Raw genomic sequence first — 21,162 nt, 5'->3', positions numbered from 1 at the left:
GGGAGATCGCAGAGCGAGAGGCGCAGCGCACACGCACATGCGCAGGCGCTGCGACGCTTCCTCAGCACAACCGTAGCGGGCTGCTTTTTTGCACCCGCGGGCCAATTAAAAGCAATTGTGGTCTTTGTACCAAAACAGGTCTCCCAAAACCAACTGCTGCGCACACGGAGCGCTTCATCTCGTACAATAAATGGTACAGCGCGATTGGGATGTGTGTTCTGTTCACAATCGAACCAGATTTGACACAATGTGCAAATACTTTCTGACGGGATTTGAGATTGTGTCTCTTTGTTGTGTTTCACTCCAAAGCTTTGGGCTTTTAAAAAGTTATGAGCTTGAGGAAGTATTAAAGCGTTCTTATGGGCTTTGTTACGGGCTTAAACCTCATGAAAATAGGTTTCATAAGGCAGTTAGGGCCACAAACCCTCATTGTGAGACCATTCAAAATTAGGGGTGTCCACATAAACGCATTGATCTATGCGATTAGCGTGGCCAGGATTAATGCAACAAAATATTTTAACGTAATTAACGTAAGTTGACCGCGGAAACAAGATGGCAGCTAGCTGCAGTCAGTTACATCGGAGAAGGCGGTAGCTCAAGATGCAGAGAGCTTTGAGCATTGGAAGAAAAACAGAGGCGCGACATACAGTGGAGAGCTGTGCAGAGGAACTATTTCACGTGTCAAGAAGAAGGGCAGTGAGTGGCAAACGGATTACTTATAGCACCGCAATGCTAAGCTAGCTGCTAGGCTAAGCTAGTTGAAAGAGTTGCTAGAGTTGTAACATTTTCCACTTTCCACCGGTGTAATTCTGCTTCCAAGATGAAGAAATGTGTGTAATTGTGTTCTAAATAACTAACAATAAACAGCAGTGTCTAAAATACATGTTTTCTAAAGTGATTACTAATTACTTGTAAGATTTAGTCTTTAAAAGAAAAACAAATATGGCGGCGTGGCGCACATCTGGAGGATTTAGCATCGATGACATCTACTACGATTTGTGTTGCAGACATACAGGTTGTATCCCGACCAAATTTTGAGACTTTGAACCAATCAGGAAAAATGTTGTGGCATATTTTCTTCCATCGTACTAAATATAGTCTGTGGAGGTGATGTGTGGGCCCCACCTAGGAAAAGCACAGCTGAAGAATGCAGCTCCTTGTGGATGCTTTTATTCTCGCTCACAACATCCCGCTCCATCTTGTTCATCTTGTGTCTTCTACAACACACACCTGCGACAGAAACTCACGGGAAAAACACGTCACGCCCTCAAAGGAGGATTAATGCCCAGTGTTGTTCTCAGAAGTGAGATTTGCGCCACAACCACGCTGCCACACACACACACACACACACACAAGCAGACAAATGACGAGTGCATGAGCGACTGTTTCCTGGCCTTTAGCTCATCCGTCTTACCACAAACCGTCCTGAGATCCATCTAATCCGCCCCAAGGTCGGAGACGTGACACGTCGCTCGACTCTGCCGTCATTTCCTTCGGCAAAGTCCTCTCGGGTGGACGGGCCCGACTTACGCTGTGTGATTGTTGCAATTACAGTGAGGACAAATCAAATCGTGAGGAAATGGCTTGTCTTGAAAAGCCAGACATATAGTCAGTGATATCTCAGATATTACTTCACTGAAAAATTCTGATTTCACTTCATGGCACGAAACATCTAATTCTCAGGATGCTAATTTTAGCTCCACGTTTGTTCAGCGTTGCTGATTTCCATGTATTTTTTTTTTAGGTCACTCAGATTCACGGTAATTTCAAGTTTTTGGAAAAGTCTCTGCAACTCTCGTCTCGTCTTCACGCCGCATTCGGCACAGGAAGCAGCAGAGGAAATGCAAGGACAGTACTTGGTTATCCGTGGGCGGTTTCGCTTTCATGTGATGTCATTCTCTCACACGGATTATTATCGCAACCTGTGAGCCGCAGGCGCACAAAAAAAAAAATGCTTTGCAGCCCTGAGGGGCTCCTCGCCTCTCGTCGAGCGCCGTGAGCTCGGCCGGCTTTGCAGCTTTGACACGCTGCCCTCACGGCAATCATATTCAGGACGATCAATGTTGAAGGCATGATCCGTCATTCGTTCGCATGGTTTTCCCTACCACAGCTACGTGGTAGCTAAGACACACCTCTTCAGACTACACCTTGACTAAAAAACACTAACGAATTGTAGCACTTAACGCCTTTCATAACAAGTTGTTAATCGGCTTATTTGATGAAATAGTTTCTTGGTCTTCTGAGTTTTGTATCCTTACGGTTGCAATGCACTTCTTGTAAGCTTTGGATAAAAGCGTCAGCTAAGTGACATGTCATGTAAAAGTCAAGTGGTGCAAGAGGGGGGAGTTAACGGGGGACCCTCGCGCCGGGGGCCTCGGGTTTGATCGGGCGAAGCCTTTTTTTTTCTCGCTGGACTCGAAACGTCAAACCCGCAAACGACGCTCAAAAGAGCCTCAGCCCATCGGGATCGACGTCTGGCCAGCGCCAACCGGCCCGAGACGAGGGGGCTTAGCGGCGGCGGTGACACACGGCGCAACCCGGGGCATCTGAACTTTTTTTTCCCCCCCCTATTGGCAGTTTTAATCGCCACGTTGTTTCGACTAATTGCGATGGAGATAAATCTGTCAGTTTGCCTGCATGCGGTCACTGAAGCCCGTTAGGAGCGTTGCTGGAACGCGCCGCCCGAGGATTCCCTTATATTCACAGTTAAGAAGAATAACAGCCGTGTGGCATGAGGGTGCGTGTGTAAAGCCTGAATGGGATTTGTGTGTGTGTGTGTGTGTGTTGGCTTGAGGGACTATACAGTGACTCTGAAACCAAAAAAGAACCCAGCCCACTCCCACAGTGGAAAGAATGATGTGTTATTCTGTAAACGACACTGCCGGACTAAAAAGATGCCTGCGCCTGAGGTGAGACACTGGACGCATTGTGCGTGTTTGTGTGTGTTTGTGTGTGTCGTTGGGAGGCCCGCTGAAATTGAAGGCGCGTGTGAATCACCTTGCGTGCGGCAGTTAACAATCAAAATATGAATCTGCTCTACCTCTCAACCGTGGGTTTGTTTATAAATTAGTGCTCCTCGCAGATAATTCCGGACACAGTCAGTGCGGCCTCCTGCTGAGTGTTTGGTCAGTAAATCCCCCCGTCGTCTATTGTGGTCCCAGTGTGTGTGTGTGTGTGTGTGTGTGTGTGTGCGTGTGTGTGGGCTCTTACCCTCTCGGGGGTGATTTCATAAGCATGCCAGCCGCAGAAGAAGTTGTTTATGGTGTGTAGGTGTGTGTCCATGTGAGCAGCCGGTGGGTCCTGCAGGTGCGGATGCATGTTGTGCGTTTTTACGAGCGTGTGAGTGAGTGAGTGAGTAAGTATAGTGTGCGAGAGGGCCTGAGCGGGTTCTTCATGTGGTCTCTGAATCTCGCCACAGTTAGCATAATTGTGTTTACGGTAAAGCTCCTGCCTACTTCTGACTGGCCGTGGAACAAACACTTACTGGATCAGAATCCAACCGGGGCCAAGTTCTGCAGTGTGGGATTTAAACGCTGTGTCCTCTCAAAGGACCACTTTTTCTGATGGTGAAATTAAACTGTCATTTGTGTTTCTTGAAACGAGTCATCCGGACATGTGTGAACAATGGCTTTTCCATAAAGATCGAGGTCCAATTAGCGTCAGGACGGACCCACCGCCATTCTGACACCACTTGGAGCATTCGTGATGTGTTGACAGCCCGTTCCGCTGTCAAGTGTACGGGTTCGGATACCCTTTTCCCCCCCCCGGGTTCCATCAGGTCTTCATTGTTAACCCTGCTTACCCTTGAGTCTATTGCCGCATGTGTTTCCTTGGTTGCGTGGGCGGGTGTGTCTGAAGAACCCCTAAAAAACCCATCTTCCCACTCAAATCAGCCCACCCAGAACAAAGGCCGACTATCAGCCGTGGCTGCCGAGTCAGCTCTGGCAGATGCGTAGAAATAGATACCTGTTCTGGTTTTAAGCGGCGTGCGGACATCAAAGAGGGATTATAAGAAATCCATGAATATTGTTTGTTTTCCCACGTCCTCATCTGTCTTTGAATGTTGCATGAGTCTGCTGTCAGGGAGTTCATCACCCTGGTAAAGTAATTCCAAACAGCTGTGTGTGTGTGTGTGTGTGTGTGTGCTGGTATGTAATTCCATGTATATAAGTGTGTGTGTGTGAGTGTGATCTTCTCTCAGACGGTTGTTGATTCCTAGATTCCACTCTCTAATCTGCTGCTGCAGCTGCGGTTCGCAGCAGACAATCTGACCATTGGCTGCAGGGAAACGCGTGTTTGTTTCCAATCAGCGCAGGGATTAGGGAAGAATAAATAAGATCTTCCATCTCAGGTGATGCATCTCCGGCAACATGCACACCAGCTCCGAAATGCGGTCTTGCCGCCTGCCATGAGTACGGCTGCTGGAGCTTGATCCCGCCCCCCCCCCCCCCCGAGGTCGACTGGGTTCGTACGAGCGCGCGTGCACGTGCTCGTGGGCCCGGGCCATCACAACGAAAGCCGCTGCAGGGACGGCGCGTGGGGAACCAGTGATGAAAAAACGCAATCACTGTGATCAAAGGGGCCAAATGTCGTAAATGGAGAAGCTAAAAACCTGCGATCCAAACTACAGACTGCCTCATAAATCCTAAAAAGCGCCCTGCGTGACAGCGAATGTAAGCGGATAACCACGAAAGAGCAAGAATGACACTCTCCATTTTGTCTGCAAGACAAAGGCAGACAAAGGTTTTTTTTTTTTCACAGAGTGTTTTTTTGTGCGCTGTGTGTTGAGATAATTTGCCGCTCGGGGACAAATGTGGGCTGAAAGGCCGGCTGCTGCAACAGGATGTTTCTCATGTCGCAGGAAGTGAGCGGGGGTCGTCTGAGCCGGCGAGGTCCCGCAAGCCGTAGGTTCTGAAGAGCATTTGGTAACTTGGTGTTCTTCCTTTCGATGTGTGGTTGTGGTATTTTGCACCCAACAGATTAATAAAATGCGTCTGACTCACGATGCTCAAGGAGCGATTTCTTAATACTTAAGAGATTTTAAAAAGATGCATAAGCAACAACAAAAAAAAGTCCTTTACCTACTGGGCCAAGGAACTTTAGGGCCAACATTAGCTTGTTTTCAACAAGGAGCCCTTCTTACTTCTCTACATGTAGTATTTCCAGACAGTGTGGATGGAGGATGATCCCGGATGAAGTGGGATTAACGTCTCTGTGGCGCGCTGCCATTTTTTCGTGCATGTTCAAACTTCGAGAACCTAAAACTTAACCTGAGGTGACCTTTCGTTTGGCATCTTCAGCTTTATATTAAATTCTCTTTAGAAAATATATAGTTTCAGTTAAAGTCTGTTAATGTTAAAGCAAGCCTTCCAAATGACAAACCTGCACAACGGATCCATATTAACTATTAAAATGAATCTTCACGGTTGAGTTTGTTCCCAGGCCTCCAAGTATTTGTTTTAAACATTATTATTGTGGCTTTTTTTTTTTTTTATATAAGAGGCCACAAACCCACAGCTTTTTATTATTAAGCAGCCCAGAAGTTGACCTTTCAGAGGATCAGTGCAGGAAACTGAGCCCTGCATTGTTTCTTTTCATGCACCAGTGGAGACAAAAGGGCTGAGAAGCAACACACGAGGGGTTGCTGCAGACTCAACTTTATTATCAGTTCATACGCATGGTTTTATTTTTTGTTCTGCGCCCGGATCTCCTCCGTTCTGTTCCGTGGTGATAATAACTACCACTAGTTTCAGTTTTCCAGCGACACAAGGTTTTAAGCACCATGTGTGAATCTTCTCTCGTTTTGCATTGCATTTTTGTAACTTGTTTCCCGGGCCACAGTTTATCTTTATTACCCAGAATGGCTTTTGTTTCTTCACTCATGGAATCCCTTACAGTGTGTTCCCGAACGAATAAAGACAATCACCCAAGCGAAAGACATGGACCTCGCTTGAGCAGCACAAAATGGTTATTGAAGGAGAGTGGAACCCACGGTGGAAATGCTCTCTGTTCCAAAACAAGCATCACGTTAGTGCAGCTTTGAACTCCCCATGTTTCCTGATGCCTCATCGTTCCTGATCTCCATCCAAGTCCCCCCCCAGCTCTCAGCCACGGCGTTCCCTCCATGAACCCAATTAACCTGTTCACCCCGTGGAACCCGACGCGAGGATCTCCCCCCTCGTGCCGCCAACATATACCTCCTCGGGCCACATCTGTCTGAGATAGAGATGCGACGTCAAATCGCGTCGGCGTGACGCAGACGGAGCGAAGCTGCCAGTCGTGATGCTGATTTTTTCATTTTTTTTCATGCGAGCTGCGGAAAGTAAAACACGGCGGTGAGTTTCCTGCGGCCCGTGGTCACAGTTTGAAGCAGGGCCGGGTCTAGGCAGGGGCAAGAGGGGGCCTGGCCCCCCTCAAATAAATGTTGTGCCCCTTCAAACTAAATCTACTAAGCACATAAACTAAGCACAATGCCCCCTCAAGATTTGTGGCTGCCCCCTCATACATGCCTGTCTAGACCCGGCCCTGGTTTGAAGACGACTTGTTTCTTGCTCCTTCGCGGGCAACTGCTGCAACGCCGTGTTCGTTAGGGTTAGGGTTACAACGCTCTTATGGTCTCCGTAACTTGCTGCACAGCGCGTGGAGCGTCCGGGTGACGATGTTTAGAATCCACAAAAACCCCACTGCACGATCGGGCAATCAAGCAAACAGCCAACCAGATGCCCGGGTCAGTCAGCGAAATGATGGGCCCCGCCCCCAACCGACCGGTCGCACGCCTGACTGACACGTGACTCACCAGCCACCCAAGAAGGGCTGTACGTTCCAAACGTCTGGGCCGCTCGGTTCCTTCACCGTTCGCACATTTCTCTTTTTTGTTCTGCACATTTTTTTGAGAGTAAAGTATCGGCTGAATGTGGTGTTGATGTTCTTGTTTGCAGGCCCAAACACGTGTGATGTCAGGTTATTGAGTTCTGAATGAATGGTATGAGAGAGGAAATCACTTTTTTGTTTTAAAGGAGGACACTAAAGAGACCTCACAATTCCAAATGATCAACAAGGCTGCCGATCGACGAAGGGTCAACCAACGCCGAAAAACAAGAAAGGGCCGGGAGGAACGGAGCGAGGGGGGGGGGGGGGGGGGGGAAACCAGCACCATGTGAATGGCATTCCAGCCGCTCTCAGCTCTGGGCGTGTTGCTTGTTGCTGCTGGTGGTTTTGGGGAGTCTGGGAGCTGATGTAGGTCTCGTATTTTGACTCTGTCCCGGCTCAACCCCTTCGTCTGAGTCACCGCCAAAACCAGATGTTAAGACACTAAATTCATCTTAATATCCAAAGAATATCCACGTCCCCTTTGTGTCGGTCAGCGAATGCCGGAAGGCTTTGGCCCGATGGCGTCGGTGGGGGGGGGGGGGGGGGGGGGGCACTGAGTTGTCGGTGTGTCTTTGCGTTGCTTTGTGTGTAACGCAGGACTCCGTCCAGGTGTCACCGCATCTTAACCTGATCCATCTGAGACGTTTGATCCGGGGATTACACTGAGTTATTGCTGCTGCATCACAGATGGGGATTCCCTCTGTGTGTGTGTGTGTGTGTGTGTGTGTGTGTGTGTGTGTGTGTGTGCACGGGATATTGCACATGCTCAAATGTGGTTTCATGGACGCATTCATCTGTGTGTGTGTGTGTGTCTGCCTGTAATGTTTGTGTCTATTGGCGCATGTCTTTCCTGTTTTTTACTTTATTAACATTCCATTTTCTTCCGGGATTCATTTCAAGTCCTTTAATTAAAACCAGTGATCAGAACCCGAAATACTGAAGGATTCAAGCAGGAAGCAAGCAAATTTGAAAAAAAAATATTGCAGTTAATGAAATTGCAATGATCCCCCATGTTGTACAGTTTTTTGTACTACCGCTGTAAACGGTAATTAAGGTAATTGGTCGTGATACAGAATGTGCTGTGATGTGGTTTTTTCCCTTTTAAGACTTAAGCTCGTCTAATCCGTCCTAGTATTGGATCCTTTGGAGTTGATTCCTTTAAGTGGGATTAATGCGCGTTAAGCTTTGATGGATCGCAGTTTCTCGACTGCATTTCGGTGGGTTTTCACCCGACTTTCAGTTTTTGACAGCCAATCATTGCAGACAGATGTATTTTTCTTAATTTTGACTTTGTGGAATTTTCAGAGCATATGAAGCAATTGCTGCTGCTAAAGCAAGTTGGGATTATTTGACTTCAGCATCCTCTTATCGTCAAATGCTGGTTGTGTTAAACTTTTAGTGTTGGAATCATTAACGAGGTAAAAAAGCATCGTCGGCGTGGTTTTCCATTGAAACGTTTCCAGATGTGCTACAGCGCTGACGGACAGTTGCGAGCCTCTGACTCGCCAACACCGACTTTCTCTTCAGATTGTGGTGAATTTGTTTGTGACAAGCAGAGATAATATGCCCTTTTCCCTACTTGATAAACGTCGCTTGTAAATGGTGGTTTATGAGGACAAAGCCACACACACACACACGCACACACACACGCATCACTGGGTATTGTTGACATGGTTGAAAGTAATGGATAGAATGTAGTAAAATGTGACTTTCTCACGCCATAAGCCGGTATATCATTGCCTTTTGAAGGAACATGTGACATGCAGACTCCCTCGTCTCCATGGTTCCGCCGTTTCCATGTTGTGTCGTGAGTGATACTCGTGACGGTGAATAACACCACCCGGCTCTACTGGCTTATTGGCGGGTTAAAGGTTGGTGCAGTGGCACAAACACCTTGGCTTCGTTAAACAGTTACACAAAAAAAAGTAGTGCCAACGTGTGCATTGAAGGTCAGCTTTGAGATGTGCTGTCCATGGTGCTGAAGCCGTGTCCAACGAGAACACGGCCAGAGGGTCACTCACATAAAAAAAAAAAAAAAAATGGGATCGAGGCATTTTTAAGATTGGAAAAAAAAAACCTGTTGGGCGTACCTTTGATGTCGGTTATGCATTTGCTCGTGGGCGCGTCCTTTGATTGGAATAAACCCTCCGGCTGGCTGACGACCTCCTGGTTTCCACACAGGCGTAGGACAGTCTGGCACACACTCCTTGTCTGACAGCTCATACGGGAGAGATGACAAGGCCCCCGGGTTACAGTAACAACCCTCCCGCGATCTCACGCCCCTGCGTCTGCAGCGTGGCCTGTAAATCTTACTCCCGTATTGTTTTAATAACACTAATGTTGGCATTAGCCAAGTGGTTAAAAAACGTCACACATCAAAAAGCCAGTGACGCAGGGCGAGGGCCCCCGCTGGCCGGCCCTTGCTGACTCTGCAGCAGAGGAGTGAGTGTGTGTGTGTGTGAGTGTGTGTGTGTGTGTGTGTGTGTGTGTGTGTCGCTATCGCGTGGATATTCCAAAAAAGAATATAGGCCTCAAATAAGCAACCGGCACCCAGAGTGAGCTCGACTTGGTGCTGCTTATTAAATGTCTTTTCGTCTTTTCTGAATGAAAGGCTCCGCCTCTTTACAAAAAAAAAGGACGCAGATGCTGCATCATGAAACCAGAGGAGGCCGATCGGGTCGCTGCTCGGTTCCTCCGAGAAATAGAAGCCAGCGACCCGCTTCGTTCAAATCCACACCCACTCTGACACGGATCGGGCCATTGCTTTTCATTGGCCCTTGTGTTTTTACATATGTGAGTAATAAAATAAAGTTCTGCACTGGGGCCAAATGGGCCTATTTTATGAGTGCAGCCAGAAAGCGTCTCTGTGTGTGTGTGTGTGTGTGTGTGTGTGTGAGTATATGTGTACAGTGAGGGAGTGTGTGGGATGGGGGCAAGCTTTTCAAAATGTTTACTGACACAACACATTTTAATGGTTTCTGCTCAGCGCCAGGAGTTGAGAAATCAAGTCACTTCAGAAGGGTGGCACACTACGCCAGCCCATTGTTGACTCTTTATGGCTTCGGCTATTTAAATCCGAAACTGAGCCACAGCGCAATTGTTTGGAGTTGTTGCAAAACCCGTGCCAGTATTGTTTGTTGTACGCATAAAAACCCACATTCTTTTGGGGCATAAGTGAACCGTTGCCCCCCCCCCCCCCACCCCCCTACAAAAGAAACATTCCCCTGCAAGCCCCACATTTGATTTGATCCCCGGCGGAGCCCCCCCCCCTGGTCTCTATGGAGACCACCACGTTGCACTAACATTACATTCAGGGTGGCCTGTTCAGGTCAGGTGTTCCGGAGTCGGGCGACACGCACAAAACGCTGTTGCAAAAAGTAGTTTTTTTATTTTTTATTATTAAAACATACACAGATATAAATAAAAAAATAAAAACACTAAATGGAGAAAAAAAAAAGAGTCTTGCAGATGAAGTCAGAGGAGGATCTTACGGCTACAACCTTGGAGAAGAAACAACACATCCATATTGCTTTTGGCTAGCAAGTGCACACAGAATTGTCAAAATCAAGATACATAAATATAGAATTTTAAATGGAGCCCCTGTGTTTTAATAACAAAAAGCGTGTCTAATATTTTCCTAAGTGCTGCATAATGAATGTCACACAGACATAAAATATAACTGTATTTTTGTTTGTTTTTACAGCTGTATGGTCACTTTAGCAATGACCGGTCTCTGTACTTCTACGGCTAATAAATAAATACTTAGTGCACATTCCCATTGACCCCACTGTAGAGCCAAAAGAAAAAACAAAAACATTTAAGTTAAAGATGAACCAAACTCAATTCGGTCCCTCTAGTTTAAAAAAAAAAAAGACAAAAAGAGTCCCTCGCTGTGATTTGTGGTCAGACAGTCCAGCTATCTGCATCGTTGGTTGGTCGGTGTCATTCCCACTTGTGGTTTTAAAATGACGTCGTCGCGCATTTGCTCTTTCAGGGCGAGCGGGCCGCTCTCGGGTGGCCTTCAGGGGGGCGGGGAGCGCAAGTCGGGGTTCAACGGAGCACAGGCGCGCACGCGTGACCTTCTTAGTCTGACTCAAAGTGAGTCTTGAGAGATGTTGCGGGTGATATAACTCATCGTCCAACTGCCGATTAGCGGCCTGCTGGCAAAGCGTCTGTGTGCATCCCCCCCGTTCTATTGTGTTCTGCTATAATCTGCTGGATGGGAAGCTTGCCGCTCGTTTCTGAACAATCAATATTCAACATGGATTCAACAGCACTTCTTCGTCCCAATTTGCTCCCCCTGTGCCCGCGTTGAATTAGTGCAACACATGACTGTGCTCAAGTCCGAATGTTGTGATGCCAAGTAAAACGTTTCCATGTTTCCCCCCCCCAAAAAACGACAAAAAAACGCACACACGAGCAAACAGAAGACAGACTTAAGTCAACGCTATAAGATGGCTAACAGTGGTTCTTTGGCGCATCAAATGTTCAGTAGCATGTCCGCTCCCCGCGTCTTCCCCCCCCCCCCCCCCTTTTCTCAGTTACCCAACTTTATGGCCCCGAAATACGTCCCTTCTCCCTCCCGGTCCAGCATCCAAGCGTTGGACACCTTGACGAGCAGGGCGTCCCCCTCGTCCAGCCGGACCCCCCGGCCCTGCTGGGTGCAGTACATGTTGTAGGTGGTGACGTTCAGGCGCATGGTGCTGCCCGCCTTCATCAGCAGCGTGGCCTTGCTGTTCTGCTTGATGCTCTCGTGGTAGACGTAGTGGATGAGCTGCGTGTTGCTTTCCCCCCCCGGGGGGGGGGTAGGGGAGTAGTAGCGGAAGCAGAACTTGGTGTAGATGTAGTAGAAGCCGGACACGAGCACCTGCAGTTTGTCGTCGGCGTAGCCCATTCGGTTGCGGTACTGCGGCTCCGGGTCCCAGGCGACGACCATCGCTTTATGGTTGCCTAGGCGATGGCGTTAAGAGAAGAAGAGTCAAAGGGGGCAAAATGAGGCATGAACTTTGAGAGTAGAGGAGATTGTGTTCATGAGTGGATTCAAGTTACTATTCATCCCGTCTTTTACGGTTCACATTCACGCTGTTGGAAGCGTCACATGACGGTCGCACTGGACTCACTCGGGTAGTACTCCTTGGTCGAAATGGGCAGGTGAGCCGATGGGAGGACCTCTCTGGACGGTTTGCAGCGCCCTTTCCGCCTCGGGTCCCTCAGAGCGTTCAGCACCGGCTCCGTCTGCACCTCCTGAGAGAAACAACCCATCAAAGACCCCCTCCAAACACACGGTCTGGACGTATTTGTGTGCGTGTGAACGGTAACTGGAAGAGCACGCTCTCACTTCCTGTCTAGTGTGTAGGATCCTTCCCCCGACAAACCTGTCATTACAGCCCGTGGGGTTACGCCCGGTGGAGGGGGGGGGGGGGGGGGGGAGCGTCGCGACGGAGGGCCTCCCGCCGAGCGTGACCCTCGCACGGCGAGATTTCGCTTCTCACGGATTTGGCGCCGGTACCAAGTGGGCCGCGCTGATTCTAATCAGCACGGTTTCCAGGCAAGTAAACAGTTACTGCGGCTGCCAACTTTCTGACACATCTGGCACGAGATCGGGAGAACGTTCTGCTCGTCTTTCACTCACACAAGTTACATGATCCCTGACCTTGTCGGTTGCTCGGAAAAGGGTTTGGCAATTACGCTGAATTGTCGATGCATTCAGTACCTTTAAATCGGTTTACAGGTGTGAAGACAGCTGACACATAGGAATGCGGTCGTGGTGGTAAAAGAGGTTTCGTTGTGCCCTCGAGGTGTTTTGTGGTTCCATGAATTTTTTTTCCGATTCAAATCGTCTTCTTGGCAATGCCCCAACTCTGAGACAACAGCTCTGAATAGAAAGGTAAAAGGAAAAGTGTTGTTCTGGAGATAAAAAAAAATAAATAAAAAAAAATACCACACACACGAAGCATAAACACTGCTACGACAAACCTGCAGCAGACTCCGAGTAGCACCGTTCGCTGCACAAACACGTTCACAGCGCCGCGCCTCGGAATGAGACCGAACACCGTCCCGCCGGGGGGGGTGGGGGGGGGGCTCCAAAAGTCACCGTGACTGTGGGATCCATCGTTGATTTGCTCTGGTCACAACAACACCTCCATGCTGCCGAGGAGTGGTTTCAGGGGACGAGGACCAAACATCAGGCCACCGAAAGCGGCCCGTCCCTTCGGGGGAGGAGGGGGGGGGGGGGGGGGGGGGCTTTTCACCGAGGCCCTAACACAACAAGCGGTGTGCCGGGGCGGTTCCGGCGGGCCCCCGACACCTCGCGGAGAGTCTGAGGGCTGACGACACAATGAGCTCCTCGCTCCAAAACCGCCTGGGTGGCTTGTGGGAGTGCTCCACCGGAGGGGGTGGGGGGAGGGGGGGACCCAAAATACCGAAACACGAGGAGGTGATTAAAGCATCATGGGAAACCCAACACCAGAGGCACGGCTGTCGTTTCATTCGCTGTTGTTTTGCTTCTTCTATTTGGCATCGGTGCCAGAAAACGGGCGTCAACCAATGATATGGAATCAACGACAGTCCTGGACCCGGTAGCACGGAGCCGGTAAGCTAACAACGGAAAGCAGGAAGGTGTTTCTCTCCCGCTGTGGTCGGACCTCTTTCCCAGACCACCACCACCACCACCACCAACACCACTAACACCACCAACACCACCACCCAGGGTTTGGGGCTTTACAGAAGCTCTGCTAGACTTGACGATGATTGTCTTATTTATGTTACGCCGCCTAAAACTGTACTCCTTGGCGGAAACCGCTGCGACGTCGGTGCGCCGACGTCTCTCTCCGCTCTGACGCCGCCTGCGAGGAAACACCCGGCGTGCTTCAAAACACTCTGGAGGCAGGTCGCTCTCGGCCTCCTTGTTTGGCCTGGCGACGATGTTTCACACTCTGCTCGCTCCTCAGCAGCCGATCCATCACTGCGTGCTCACGCTGGGAATGAAATAATGTCCCTCAGTGCTCGTACCCGTTGGCCCTTGGCCCCCTCCCCCCTTTTTTTTTTCCTGCCTCTCCTCTGAAAAGGGCTAAAAATGGTACGTTGCCTCAGAAAAGAATTCACTTCGAGGCTTTCCATCCCTAGAAAAGGTGGAGATATCAGGCTAAACACACGTTCAAGTTGTAGCCAGTAGGAAGGATTTACTTTGATTGGCCGATTTGCACGATCCTCCCCTCCTATTGGAGAAGAGAGCCAGCTCCCTGTGCCCCCCCCCCCTCCCCCCACCGGTCAGAGGGCGCGTGGTGCTGCTGTGTAGCGAGGTCACACTCACCTCTATGGGCCGGTGTGGAGCTGTGGACAGATCCACCTGGGGACAGAAACACAGGAGCTGAGGTTAGAGAGGTCCACGTGAAAAATGGTACCTGAGATAAGCCCCGCCCCGACAGGTGTGGGCTGGACGAATATTTGACATAAGCCTACAGGAAGACATTTCAGTTTGGACGTGTGTGTGTGTGCGTGTGTGTGTGTGCGTGGGAGTAATTTGCCACACGCATTCCACAGCAGCAGGAGGACGTGAAAGGAATTTGAAATCCGAGCGCCGGTTCTCGTCTGCGGGGCCGTTTGTCTCTGACTGGCCCTTAATACCTTAGACAATTACCACTGTGGCCCCCCGGGCGCGGCCCGATCCACTAAGGACATTCCTCAGCAGATTCCTGCTCTGCTCCTCCATCCTCCAGGGGGGGGGGGGCGGGGACGGAGGGGGTTCTACAGGTGTGGACTGGGGCAGAGGAGGCTCTGGACCAGGGTCAACTACTGACTCACGCCCAAAAGTGCTTCCACACCCGAAAGGCACAGCTCCACCTCCGGGCCAACCGGAAGGCCTGATGGGAGGTTTTAGGAACAATTTGATCACTTAAAAAAAATGTTTTAAAAAAAAGTCCCGTCCCGCATCCCTCTCATTACACAATTCAGATAAACTACACAAATAGAGCCATGGGTATTGTTTTAAAAAAAAAAAGAGTATATTTTGCCTCCCTGCCTTTTATTTAGTTTTTCCTCTTCTGGCCCACATCCAGAACATAACTAGCCACCACCACATCGCAGTGTGTTTATGCCAAAGATAAGCCAAATAAATCCAACACACAAACACAGGGAACTACTGAGAGAGAGAGAGGCAGAGAGAGAGAGAGAGAGAGAGAGAGAGGGAGAGAGAGAGAGAGAGAGAGAGAGAGAGAGAGAGGCAGAGAGAGAGAGAGAGGCAGAGAGAGAGAGAGAGAGAGAGAGAGAGGCAGAGAGAGAGAGAGAGATGCTCCCCAGGTGAACCTCCAGCATCCCGACACAGCAAACATTCACCTCCCGACCGGAGCATCAATCTTATTATTATTTTTATTTATTTTTACCAGATCACAGACTTGCAGCTGAGGAAAAGTTAACGAGGCCATTCTGGAAACATTTCTATTTCAGTCTTATCTTCAGTCTTGAGCTTTGCCAGACATTGGCCGCTTCCAAACACGTCGACTTGTGCGGGGTTTACAGCTTCTGACACATATGATTTACAAACAGACTCCCCCGGTGGAATGTAAACACGCGGGAGAAGAGCTGCAGCCCGGGAGGCTCAAGTGCAAACATCTGCATTGTGCAACCGTGACACCGACTGAGATGTTATCACTTCAGAAGGGATTCGCAGTGCTTTGAATCGAGCTGCAGACAGCCGCTGAAAAAACTCCTCTTTGGGAGAATGTCACGCGGGCGTTTTGGAGATGTTATCTGTAGGTGTGTGTGTGTGTGTGTGTGTGTGTGTGTGTGTGTGTGTGTGTGTGTGTGCGTGTGTGTGTTGTTTTTTTTTTACAGCGCGGGAAGAAGTAAACTTCAAAGAGACGCCAAAAAGTGCACGAAATCTTGGCGCACAAAACTGCAGCGTTTTTTTTTCGGTTCTTTTCTTCGAAGAGCGCACGCGGCCAACTTTAGATAAGAAGCGGATTTATCGGTGGCTTTATGACATCGTAAAATTGCGCAAAAGTGTTCGGGCCGTCTGAACTCGGTTTAGAGAAGCGTGGATCGGAGCCGCAGACAAGTACTCGCACGCGGAACCAGGGCTCCGTGGAGCAGTTGACAGAGTGCGCCAAAGGCGCGCGCGGCGCGCAGCGAGCTTACCTCTTGCAGGTAACCCGTCAGGTGCAATAAGATTGCCACGCTGGAAGCCACCTGAAGCAATCCCATAACCGCCAGGGTCCCGAACAGGAGCGGCCGGTACGTGGTCTCCGAGCTCTGCACCGGGTGGAAGCGGTGCTCCCCTGCCTCCACGTCGACGGTGTTCCGCAGGTAGCCTCTGTACTCGCCGTGGGTAGCTGCCATGGTGCGCGCTCGGTGTGTGCCGTTCAGCCACGGGGCCAGGTCCCAGACTCAGTGCGAGGCAGGGAGGAGAGTCCGCGAGAGTCCCCTATAATCAGAGGAGGGAGGGAGAAGCGAGAGGGTGGGGGGGGGGGGGGGGGGGGTTCTGTCTGCAGCCAATCAGAGGGATCCTCGACGCGGCGACGGGAGAGAGATCGGACAGGTGAAGAGAGTGATTTAAAATGTCATTAGTTAAAGTTTAGTTTTTATTAGAAAAATGGATGGAATATGGAATATGTTATTTTAATTGTGATGTAATTGACAATGAAATAAATAAACTTAAAAATCACATTCAGACCTCCCTCATTGCAAAATACAGACTGTGTATGAATGTTCTTTACTTAAAAAAAGGTGCATCTTCAGTGTAAGTTGCATTCTCGACCTCGATGGGTTTCCTATTGAGATTCAAGTTGAATCTTTCCAACAACGATCCAAATAAAATAGCAATAAACAAACAAGGTTTTAGAGAACAACTTTAATGAGAAGCATGAGACATAAATATTTTTGACATGAATACATTGTGGCAGTTGGCCACATAGTCATTATCATAGTTTGCTTGTTTCGGATCAGTGACAGGTTATTCATCTTGTGCTGGTGTGGCAGCTTAGAGCTCCTGCTGATACATTCATATTACACAGGAACTCTGCTAAGTGGGTTAGGGTTCATTTTGACAAATTTCTACCAATTATAAGCGTCAACTGATTTTATCGCTGTGCTAAAGGAAGCATGCTTTTGTTGGTTTAGCTGCCTCAGTCTAAACCAGCAAAAGTGAAACTGCCTACAGTCTGTTGATTTGATCATGCATTTTTTCAAATCTGAAAAAAGAGATTGAAGCTTATCATTTGTTTATTTAAAGGAACAGTGTGTTACTCCCGTAGCCCAAAACGGACAAAAGAGACCTTGAGCTTTTAACTTTCAACCCAAAGGGAACTCTCCAACAGGCTTGTACAGGGAGAAATGAGCTGAGTAATCAGTTGGTTGAAATCCACCAGACGCCACAAAATCTTATACACTGTCCCTTTAAGGCACATCTGGGGCTTTGCTCCTGGAGATGCTTAAAGAGACTTTTTGATTTCTCACAAGCCAGCATGCTGCCATCCTCACAGGATGAAAACTAATAAGTCTAATAAGTTTTGTTTACTGGTGGACCTCAATTGTCTGAAACACTTCTTGAAGCCGGAAGACATCGCCTCGCACATCGCACATCATTGTGCAAACCTGGATTTCCACTATCAACAAAAAGTGAAAAAAATATCACAGAAACTGAGAACGCAATACGTCATGCTGACTCATGTTGTGTGTGTGTGTGTGTGTCTGTCTGTCTGACCACAAATAACCAGAGGAAGCTTTCCAACAAGAACACACAGATGTTGTTTCTTCTCACCTTCTTTCCTGACATGGAGCTTTGTTTTACCTCATTCTTGTTCATGTTTCCCTTCTACGTGTCTCAATTTTACACAATGCCATATAGTTAGAGTGAAATAGTTAAATACTTGGTTGAGTATTGATGTAATGTATTGAATAACATACCTACATACACTACATAGTAATGTAACTAAAAATGTAACATGACAATTAGGGCTGTCAACATGAACCCGTTAATCGATGTGATTAATGTGGGCGGGATTTACATAAAAAAATAAATAAACGTTGTTATGGTTCCGCAGTCAACTTCCGGTTTACTCGCGGACCGGAAGTAAACCGGAAGTTGGCCGCGGAAACGAAACGGCCGCTAGCTGCAGGCAGTCACGGAGAACGAAAGACGGAAGCTCGAGATAGAGAGAGCTTTTTGCATTGGAAGTAGGAGAACTGTGTAGAGGAATTCCTCCACGTGGGAAACAGGAAGGGTTGAGTGGCAAACGGACCACTTTAAAGCACCACTATGCTAAGCTAGCTGCTAGGCTAAAATAACTGGAAGAATTGCTAGTTCAACATGTTCCACCGGGGGAATTCTGGCTCCAAGATGATCCTGTGTGTAGTTTTATGTTTAAAAAAACATTCTCAATTAAACAACAGTTTGTAAAGTTCCCATTTTCTAAAATCACTTGTAAGATTTAGTCTTTAAAACAAAAACAAACATTAAAAACAACATAGTAACAACAACATTCATTAGTCGGCATTAATCAAGATTAATGTATTTCAAAATGTGCGATTAATTAGTTAATTTTTTTAAATCTATTGACAGCCCTAATAACAATGCAACGTAACAATGTAACAGAAATGTGTCATAAAAATGTAACATAACATTGTAACATAGCAACGTATCATAACAATGTAACGTAACAATGTATCGTAACAATGTAGCGTGACAATGTAATGTAACAATGTATCATAACAACAATTACAATGTTATAACAATGTAACAACAATGTAATACAACATTCAGCATAATGGTCAAATTGTGACACTAGCCCTAACCCAGCACAGAAACACGTCGCGTTGAGTAGAGGATCACCTTACCATGTAGTGGAATTGTAGCATAAAACTACAGTGGGTTTGAACCGTGGGAACTAGCGTGTTTCCGTCTACATGTAAGCAGGATCATATCTTAACCAGGCAGAGCGACTAACAGGCTGCCAGGAAGTCTCTCGGGCCCAGCTTGGTCGGGTGAAAAATGTTTTGTCTTTGAGTGTTTTCACTAAAAAACAGCTGCCTGCTGCACCTGGAAACATGGCTGGTAAGAGCGAACAAGCGATGTAAAGTCACAGTCTGTTAAACCAAAACACTTAGTTTGAAGTTAGCAACGCTCCCTGTTAAGCTGAGGGAAAATTATCGCTCTTTGAGGGTTTTTCAATAAGAGCAATTCATGGTAATACAGAAATATTCATACATTTGATTGAACTCTGCAAGAATTCCCAGGTGCTAGTGTGGTAAACAAAGTCACTGAGCTTCAGCTACGTCCCTAAATGTAGTAAAGACCGCAACAACACGGTGCTATTAATTCCTTTACGTCTCCTATTTTAATTTGCCTACACTTAGGTTTTCCAAAAAAAGAAAACGTGCACAATAAGGTATTGTCGCATGGAGTGTCCACAGACGGTCCAGCGGTCACACATTGGGCTGTTGCAGCATCTAAACATGGCAGTGGGTCCTGTTAGCCCAGAGGGTGACCTCCCTAACCTCCGCTGTTTCCCCGTGCCAGCAGAACAACAGTGTAGTGTTTCAAAAGCCCAGCAGAAAAGCAGCCTCCTTTAGGAACGGGAGTTATTTCAGGCAGAAGTAGTGACAATGGAAAGGAGGGGTGGCTGTAGTAGGTTCTGTGAGTTTGCGAAATCCAAGAGAAATCTGGCTGAAATGTGCCCCTCCCCCCTCCCTTAAAACCATCAAACCTCATGGCGCTACAATGGTTTAATACTCCATCATTATGGGCATTCTAACTACATAAAACCACACATATGATTTTGGTTCCCTTGCACAACCGCCCCCCCCCCCCGCCCCCCCCTCTTACTATTACTCTTGTTTTGACCATGCTTGCATAGAACAGCCCTGTGTTGACGTTTTGCTTCCGATACGAAGCACTCGGAGCATAAGCTCGACCAGAGGTCTCTCTCGGCGGTGGTTCGGAGCGCATCTGCACCCGGAGAGGACCAGCGAGTTAACACTTGAGACAGGGTGTGTACCTTCGCCGCCGGTCGGCTTTTTGCATTGTTATGAGCTTTCGATTATCTCTGTTTTTTTTTCGAGCATTCCTAGCTAACCATGCACCCGCACTCGCCCCAACGCTAAACTCAGCAACCTCGCGCTCATCCGGTGGACTCTGACGTTGGCAGTTTGCGCCGCCTGAGGTATCGGGGGGCCCGGGGTGAAGGTTCAGGGTTCACAGACAGACTGTGGCGTCACAGTGAGCAGCGGGATCCGGTCAGTCTGGTGCCCAGTGGCTATTTCGGCTTCAAAGAAACCAGAATGATTCCACTGGATTCAGCCTGTTTTGGAAAAACCATGAAGGGAAGAGGTGCCTGAATTTGAGAAGCTGCAGCACGATGGTTGAGCTCAGCTGTAGGATCGGCACGCGATTAATAGAGCCGCTTTGAAACGACAACGTGCGTCCCCAAGACTCCTCGCGCGCGAGAAGGACATCTTTACAACGGCGGTATGACAAGCTCGGATTTTTCCACTGTTTATGATCGCTCTCTTTTATCTGATTGGAAGGCTGCTTTCAGGACTCAGTGCGTGAGGAGCAGAGGGTTCTCTCTCTCTCTCTCTCTCTCTCTCTCTCTCTCTCTCTCCTCATTCCCACATCCTCTGTGGTAAGAAGGTCACTCAAAGTCTGCAAAACACACACGCTGGCTTTTATTGCCACTCACTCCAAACTTCTTACACTGCCGCCTCCATAGCAACCCCAATGTTTACGCCCCACTCCCCTCCTCCTCCACCTCTCCTGTCACATCACACCGGCCCTGCGGTTTTGTCAAAACTACGCATTTGAAAAGAAAATTGGGGTTATGATCGGCTTGAACAGGGATATTCCAGACCATGAGGCAGATCATATTTCTGGTTGTTGAGTGTGTGGGTCGGTGGAGTGTGGGAGAGTCTGGGTGAACACGGAGCAAACTATCAAAGCACTTCTTCCAGGCGGTGGGGAGGGAAATGCAGTAAGAAGACAAGTGGCACCACTTGGAGTGGAGATGCACTCATTGCAATTCTGCTACACCAACTACCTGTTCATAGTGTTCACGCTGCTCCTTGGAGTTCTTCAAGAGGATACCTCGAGGCCGAGTCCCGAATGGAGACCATGCAAACTATTGAGACTCCTCAACCTGATCTGTTGGGTCCTAATTTCCACAAAAAATACCCAGATAAAAACAAGGGAAGAGTCATCCTTCTTCTGCCTTATCTACTGTGTATGCGTTTCGCACAATGTGGATTTGTATGTGTGGCAATTCTCCTTCTCTTGAGTAAGTAATGATGGCATGAGACCAG

At 48.3% G+C, this 21,162-nt stretch overlaps 2 protein-coding genes across 2 annotated transcripts in view; one reads left to right on the top strand and one right to left on the bottom strand.

Moving 5' to 3' along the window:
- Positions 1-21,162, top strand: part of idh1 (isocitrate dehydrogenase (NADP(+)) 1) — an 80,851-nt gene that overhangs the window by 25,179 nt on the left and 34,510 nt on the right. The window lies entirely within an intron of this gene.
- tnfsf11 (TNF superfamily member 11) lies at positions 10,247-16,253 on the bottom strand. Its single transcript, XM_037489561.2, has 4 exons — positions 16,006-16,253; positions 14,183-14,218; positions 11,991-12,114; positions 10,247-11,820 (listed from the first exon to the last, which is right to left on the bottom strand). Exons 1-4 carry the CDS (start codon positions 16,204-16,206, stop codon positions 11,408-11,410), a joined length of 774 nt encoding a protein of 257 aa, XP_037345458.1. The 5' UTR covers positions 16,207-16,253; the 3' UTR covers positions 10,247-11,407.

The sequence above is a fragment of the Pungitius pungitius genome, chromosome 10, assembly GCF_949316345.1.
Source record: "Pungitius pungitius chromosome 10, fPunPun2.1, whole genome shotgun sequence".
In the NCBI taxonomy this organism is placed as follows: domain Eukaryota; kingdom Metazoa; phylum Chordata; class Actinopteri; order Perciformes; family Gasterosteidae; genus Pungitius; species Pungitius pungitius.
Note: the sequence above shows the minus strand (reverse complement) of the source record. Positions and strands in the feature narration are given on the sequence as shown.

What these genes read in the sequence shown, in the direction of transcription:
- tnfsf11 (XM_037489561.2), bottom strand. Translation starts at nt 16,206, where the DNA reads ATGGCAGCTACCCACGGCGAGTACAGAGGCTACCTGCGGAACACCGTC. An exon ending in TGACGGGTTACCTGCAAGAG is followed by an intron (nt 14,219 to 16,005) that starts GTAAGCTCGCTG and finishes TTCTGTCCCCAG; the next exon opens with GTGGATCTGTCCACAGCTCC. An exon ending in CTCCACACCGGCCCATAGAG is followed by an intron (nt 12,115 to 14,182) that starts GTGAGTGTGACC and finishes TGTTTCTCTCAG; the next exon opens with GAGGTGCAGACGGAGCCGGT.